Source organism: Physeter macrocephalus, unplaced genomic scaffold (assembly GCF_002837175.3).
Source record: "Physeter macrocephalus isolate SW-GA unplaced genomic scaffold, ASM283717v5 random_277, whole genome shotgun sequence".
Taxonomy (NCBI): Eukaryota; Metazoa; Chordata; class Mammalia; order Artiodactyla; family Physeteridae; genus Physeter; species Physeter macrocephalus.
In genome coordinates this window covers 32008-39007 of record NW_021145647.1, presented here as the reverse complement: position 1 = coordinate 39007, position 7000 = coordinate 32008, and the positions used below count along the sequence as shown (strand labels likewise).

General features: G+C 62.6%; 1 protein-coding gene across 1 annotated transcript in view; it reads left to right on the top strand.

The window, feature by feature from the left end:
- Window positions 1–638: 638 nt before the first annotated feature.
- The window catches only part of LOC114485034 (brain-specific angiogenesis inhibitor 1-associated protein 2-like), an 18054-nt gene continuing 11692 nt past the window's right edge, over window positions 639–7000 (top strand). The window contains exon 1 of the mRNA XM_028485284.1: window positions 639–783. Within this exon, the coding sequence (XP_028341085.1) occupies window positions 730–783 (54 nt within the window). The 5' untranslated portion in view covers window positions 639–729. The remainder of the gene's footprint in view (window positions 784–7000) is intronic.

The window sequence follows — 7000 nt, the reverse complement described above, 5'->3', positions numbered from 1 at the left end:
CCTCCTAAAATGCCGGGTCGCGACAGGACCCCCGGGACACAGCGGCGGCCTCTCACCATCCTTCACCAAGCCCGTGCGGCAGGCGTCCGAGCGCCCAGGGACCCTCCCCTACCCAGCGAGGGCGCCCGACTCCGACCGCGTTCGGGGGAGCGGCGCCCAGGACCCGGCTACCACGACTCGCCACTTTGCTGAGTGCCTCCCCCACGCGCGTCCGCGGCCGGCGTGCCCCCCCCTTCTGCTCCCTTCTTCCTGCGCCACCCCGCCCCCGCCTCCCCGCCCCCAGCCCGGCTGTCGCCCGGGCCCCCAAGGCTGTTCCCAGGGTCCCAGCCTGCGCCGCGCCTCCGCCTCCTCCCCCGCGATCGACGGCGCCAAGGGCCAATCGCTGCCTGAGGCCGGCCCACAAGCCCCGCCCCCTTCCCCGCCCCCTGCCCCGGGCTCCGGAACCCGCCAATGGGAAAGGCGGCGCGGGGGCGGGGCCTGTCGGTTGCCTAGCAGCAGCGACTGGGCGGGGGCGCCAGGCCGGGGGCGGTGATCCGGGTGCGGCGGGGGCGGGCGCGCGGTGGGCGGGGCCTCCGGGGGCGGGGCCTGATCGGTTATAAAGTCGGACGCAGGCTGGCCGCCGCGCTTTTGGTTCGGCTCTGTGCGCTTCGTGTTCGCAGTCTTTGCGGCGTCCGCAGTCGCAGCTGCTTGCGCCCCCGCTCCGGTCAGTGGTGCCTCCGGACCAGCACCATGTCGCTCTCTCGGTCGGAGGAGATGCATCGGCTCACGGAAAATGTCTACAAGGTGAGCTCTGCGCCACCCGCGCGCTCGCGCCCGCCCGGGCGGTCCCTGGGCTCTCGGGGGGTCGTCCCGGCGCGGCCGCGGGGACCCAGCACCGGCCCTGCATAAGTTGGCGCGGACGCCTTCGTCCAGACAGCCCCCTGCTGCCCCCGCGCTCCCGGGGGCCGGAGCCCTCGGACCCGAGTGAGGTGGGGGCACGGGCGCGGGCTGCGGTGTCCGGGGTCTGCCGGGGTCCGGGGCCGTGGCTGCCCGTCGCTCTGCGCTCCGTGGTGGTCCCGCCGGGCGCGGTTACGCAAGCCTCGGGCACTTTTTTCTCAACAGGCTTTTCCTTTCCACAACTCCTTCCCGGGCGTCTGTGGACGTGGCCGGGTGGGAGGTCGCGCGCGGGCAGCTTCGATGGGTGGACAGATAATCCGTCATCTTATGTAACCGCGGAGGGAGAAGACTAATTGTGTAGGAGGCTGGCGCGCCCGCCTCTGCTTCTGATGTGTGAGGAGTCGGCTCGCAGCCCCCGGTGCGGAACGCGGGTGTGCCCGCCGGACCCTCGTCGCCCCCGCCCCGGCCGGTTTTGCGCCTGTGTGCACGTGGGCAGACACCCGAGTTTCAGTTTCTTAGCATTCATTTTTTCGGTTTGGACCCCCGCCCCCACCAGCACAGACCCAGGCTCCGGCGGCTCAGGGCTGTTCCCGGCAGCATTTCCTCACGGGAGATTCGTTCCTTGGGCGGTCCACGCAGTCCTCTTACAAAACCGTGCTCTGTTTCAAAACTGTGCCTCGGGGTTAAGCGGTGGTCGGGGGCGGGGTGGGGGGTTCGTAGTTGGTATTTACGCGGCGACGGCTGGTTCATGGCGGCGGAGTGGGTTTGCAGCGCGCTGGCAGAGCAACAGTTTCTAATTGTGTTAAACAACTACGCTGTGCCTCTTTAGCCAGCGGCCTGCCAAGCCCTCGTTGCGCGCGGCGGGGGAGGGGGGGGGAGAGGCCTCTGGGGGGCCGTTAGCTTTCAGCTGGAGTCCGGCGCGGCTGGAGTCGATCATGGCTGCTAATAAAGGTTTTTAAAGTTGTAGCTAGGTCATCTGGAAGAATCCTGAAGCTGGGTCAGGGTAGACTAAGTCAGTTCTGAAGCCATGTTAGAGGTGCTGGTAAACAGGAGACTGACGAAGAAGCAGCACGTAAAAGGAACAGCTCTTGGGGGTTTTATATGTGTCTCACGTAGAGTCGGTGGCATAGGTTTTTGGTCGTGTTGCTCTGTAAATGCTCTCGGGAGGGAGGTTTATTAAATTATCAGTTGTTAGTTCTATTTCGACTTGCTCATTATTGCAGGGGGTAGAAGAGAAATGCCTGGCTTGGTGTTTTTTCCCCTGTTTTCCCTGCTTCTGCGCTGAAACCACTAAACAGGAACTTTAATGGTGAGAACTAGGAGGGAGTGTGTGGCGTGGCTTTGCTCTGGGGAATCCCATGATCAGCCTTAATAAAACACTTATAACCGAGCAGTCAGGCGTGTTGTTCCAGCTGAGCGGCTTCTGCATGGAGCTATGATTTGTCTGTAGGTCTGAAGTGAAATCTGTCGACAGGATGGTGGCAGAAAACGATTAGGATCCGAGCTTTTGGGGGTTGGGGCACACGTTCAACAGGCTAGTCTGCGGTCTGTGCCCGGCGGGTCAGCTGATGACTGAGCTCCCACGGGAAGGTGTGGCTGAGACCAAGGACTTTCAGGTTGGACACATCGGAAAGTGGGTGTCCACAGGGCTGGGCACCTCACACACTCCTGGCCAGTGACGGCTGCAGAGCCCGTGGGCAGGTAGGTTTGTGGGTGGTGGTCCCCTGCCACTCTGCGACCTGACTGGTGGGTTTTTGGTGCGGCGCTCTTACGGTTTGTGATTTGTCACTGGGATCTCGGGTTCTGCAGCAGAGCCAGGACAGGTTGGGCAGCTTCAGCACACTGGCTGGGCAGAGACCAGGCCACCTGAGGCACAGTCAGGGTACAGCCAAAGCCACCGTGTGTGGACCCAGGCCGGTCCGGCTGGTCCTCTGCTCTGTCCAGGGACGCTGCTGCCTCTGTGCCTGGGTTGGCAACTTGTGGGAGGGTGGCTGAGATGTGGCCCTGCTTGGTGTCACCCCAAGCTGCAGCTCAGCTGTTTGTTTTGGCCCCTGTGTCTTATCAGCTGCAGTTCTGAGTGGTGTTTGCCTTGTCAGAGAAGGGAACGGTGGGGACGCTTGTCCTCGGCCTTGCTGATTAAAAACGTGAGACTAAAATGTACACCTTTGATTCTCTTCTCTGGAAGAAGCCCTAGCGCAGGATTTAATCTCCCTCCCTGTGGCCCGGTTCCCGTGGGAGCTGTGTCCTCGGGGAATTTCATGGAAGATGAAGGGGCAAGAAATGGAATGGTTTCCAGACATCTGCTGAGAGCTCACCCTCAGACCGCTGGTGCGGGGACAGGGACTGCAGCCCTCTGGGGGCTTCCTGGGGTAGGCCCTGGGCTGGGCCCCTCGGGGGATGGGGGTGCAGGCAGCAGAGCCTGGAGCCCAGGACTTGGCTCTTAGGCAGCCGTGGGTAATTGCTTGGGGTGAGGGGCAGAGTTGCGGGGTGGGGATGGGGAGTCTGCTGCTCAGGATTAAGCCCAAACTGCAGCTCTCTTGGGAGAGGCCGCTGAGCATCCCCTCGTGCTGGAGAGAGAGGGCCTTCTTTAACAGCTGACCCTAGACCCCGGCTTCGGGAGAGTGACTGTCAGGTTCGTGTTTTTCTCTCGGTCCTGTATCTCAAGAGAAGCCCTGGCTCCAGGCACCCTGGTGACCTTGGAGGGCGTTGGCTCTGGCACCTTCTGTAGGAACAGCACCACGGGTCTCCATCCTGTCCTGAGGATGCGGGAAGGTGGGGGACAGCCTGAGGAGAAGGAAGTCTCTGGGAAGGCTTCAAGGCATGGCTCTTCAGGGTGTCGTGGGCCTTGGGCCTTGGTCACCAGAGGCCGTCCGGTGGTCCTCACTCTGCAGCTGTGTGGGGAAGCTGGCCTGGCCTTGCGTACCCGCCCCGCGAAGGCGGCTGTGGCCAGCAGGTTCCTGCAGCCGGAGTCGGTCAGGTTTGCCACCACTGGTGCAAGGTGGTGGGCGTCAGCGCTGGCAGGAGGGACCCCACCTGGTAGGTGAGAGCCCACTGCTGGCCAGGCCTCGCCCGCCACCCTCCTCCAGGTGGGAGCAGAGGGAAGCACGAGGGCCCAGGTCCTCTACTGCTGACCCTAGACCCCCTTCCACTGCTCCGCAGTCACACCAACCTGTTGGCCGCCACCAGAAGCCTGGCGCCCAGAGTGGACAGAGCTCCGCCGGCTCCCTGTTGGGGATGGTGAAGTGGATGCTCAGACAGGCGCTTCCTTGGCAACAGAAACGCCTGCTGGGGAGCAGACTTGAGGGCTGTGTGTGCACGTGTGAGTGTGTGCTTGTGTGACCAGGAACGTGTGTGCACATGTATGTATGTGCAGACGTGTGTGAGCTCGAGCACATGCATGCAAGTGCCTGCTGGTATAGTCACAAGTCTATGTCCAAGTGAGCACGTGTGTGCATGTGGTGCTTTGTTTTGCTTTAGAGGTGCCTCAGGGATGCCACATCGGGGTAGAATCTTCCGATAAAAAGAGGGGCCTGGGCTTCCCTGGTGGCGCAGTGGTTGAGAGTCCTCCTGCCGATGCAGGGGACGCGGGTTCGTGCCCCGGTCCGGGAGGATCCCACATGCCGCGGAGCGGCTGGGCCCGTGACCCATGGCGGCTGAGCCGGGGCGTCAGGAGCCTGGGCTCCGCAGTGGGAGAGGCCACAACAGTGAGAGGCCCGTGTACCGCAAAAAAAAAAAAAAAAAGAGGGGCCTGATGTCCCTGAGTGGACTCAGAGCTGCCCTTCCATGGAGCGCGCTACGTGGTACCCACTCTTTCCACCACCAGCGCGGCAGCGGTACTGCGGCTTCCATCCCTTCTGGAGTAGCCAGGGCAGTTTCTTTGTTGCACTGATCTCTGGGCAACTGGCTTCAACAGCTGCTTGTGCCCAGGTCACGTCCCTGAGGTTGCTGCCGGACCTTGCCGAAGTTTGCCGATGGTCATAAGGTGGCTTGGTGCCTGGGCTGTGGTGGCTCTGCAGAGTTCTGGGCCAGGAGTGTTTTGCCTGCGCTGCCATCCCTATTGGTCTCTCCTGGAGAACGTGTCTTTCGTTGGGGAGGCTGGTCAGTTCATGGGACAGACCATGTACACCTGAGGCTCCGGGTACTGGCCCAGGGTTCTTGGGGCATCAGTCGGGGGGGGCCATGGGAGGTGCTGCGGAAGCTGCGTGCTTGTTGCCACCTTGTTTTAGGCCAGAGCTCCTTGAGAGCCAACAGGTCCGTCCGCCTGCCTCCCTCCCTCCCTCCCTCCCTCCCTCTCCGGCACAGGTGGTGCTGGCTGGGCTGCCCAGGTTTTGGGGCCTTTCAGGGGAGGACAGGCCATTGAACAGAGGGCCCCGTCCCCTCCGGGCAGGAAGGCAGGCTGGCAGGGAGCCCAAGGCACTCGTGGCACTCCCCCACAGTTTGCGGGTCTGGGTCCTGCTCAGGGGAGCCCCACACAGGACTGAATGGGTGGCGGGCAGGGCTGGCCTTGTCACTCAGCGGTCCCCACTCAGCCTTGCATGGCCCCCGGGACGGGTGCTGCCTGGGCTGCCCTCCAAGGGCAGGCACACCTGAGCAGTGATCTGGTGGGGGGCGCCCTGGGCCTCTGGCTGGCTGGCTCCCGTCCTCTTTCCTCAGCCCTCAAGTGCACCGGGCCAGGGCCCACCCCATGTGGCCCTCCTGTCCACTGTGCCCAGGCTGTTTCCCATGAGGCCTCAGAGTGGGGAGGCTGTCCTCATTACGGTGCAGGCCTGTGCCCGCTGAACACACCGCACCAGCGTGCCCGGTGGGGCTGTCAGCACTCTGCTACTGTCTGCTGCCTGCGGCCATGGTAATTACAGATGGGCGTGGACTGTCCCTGCCCTGTACTTCCCCCACCCCCCAGCTCTGATTCTTTCGGGCCCTGATTGTGCTGAACAGCTGTGAGATAACTCAAGGGGCCCCAACCAGAGGGTGCAGGGCGCACAAGGGTGTGCACCCGTTTCCCCCACCAGGTGGGTTCCCAAGGGCTCCAGCCAGCGGGCCTGGGAGGAGGTTGGCACCCAGGCTTCTCTTATTGGAGAAGATCCTTTTGTCCCTACCTGACATGCTCCCGAGCAACAAGGTGTGGTGACTCAGGACCCACATGGCCCCTGACTGTGGGGACCCCGGCCTGGAAGGGTGGCCACCACATGTGTGTCAGTGCTTGGGAATGGATGAACCTCGTTTCTGCTTCTGGGGCTCTAGCTTTGCTCACTGTGACCGTCTCTGTCGTGGGTCTGCTCTCTTAGCTGTTTGCTCCACAAGCAGTGGCCCAGGACCCCCGCAAGTTCTGAAGGTGGTGGCAGGCTCCTGTCCCCACGCAGAGTTCCTTTTTCTCAGGGCCTGAAGGCAGGCCAGGGTGTTAGCCAGAAGCACCTGGTCCTGCCATGTCCTGGGGGCCCAAGGGGTCAGTTGGTGGTGTGAAGGCAGGGCCTGATGGGAGTCCTGTCTCTAAGAGGTGACCTTGGAAACCTCAGGGGCAGGCAGGGGATCTGCCCCTGCGAGTGAGCATCCAGTGGGTGTCAGCAGGACCCCTTTCTGTCTGTCAAGGGGCAGTGGGGTGGCAGGTTGGCCCCTCCAGCTGCCTTTGGCCCCTCCTCCCAACTTTCACCGCAGGAGCCATCCTCTGCCTTGCAGGTCTTGTCTGGTCCTCTGCTCCTGTGGGAAGTTCGGGGGCATCTTGCCTTTTCTCCCTCTGGCTCTGCTCCTGCAGCGGCGCAGTGACCAGGATGGTCCCAGGTCCCTGCAGGCTCCCCTTGCGGCTCCAGTGCCTGTCTGGGGCCTGGTGGAGCCAGTCCTGATGCCCTGGGCTGTGAGATGAGCATCCCGAGGGCCTCCTGCAGACCCTCGGGGCATGTGTGTGAGAGAGGGACCCGCGCCCTTGGGTCACAAGTACCCTGTGCCGTAAGGGGCTGGGAGAGGTTGTACACCACAAGGAGGAATCAGGGCCAACAGTGGGAACAGAGTGCTTTTTTTTTTGCTTGGGATATTTATTTTCTAGTTATGAAAACAGTTCTTTTAGAATTACTTGGACAGGTTTTTTGTTTTTTTTTTTTTTGCGGTACGCGGGCCTCTCACTGTTGTGGCC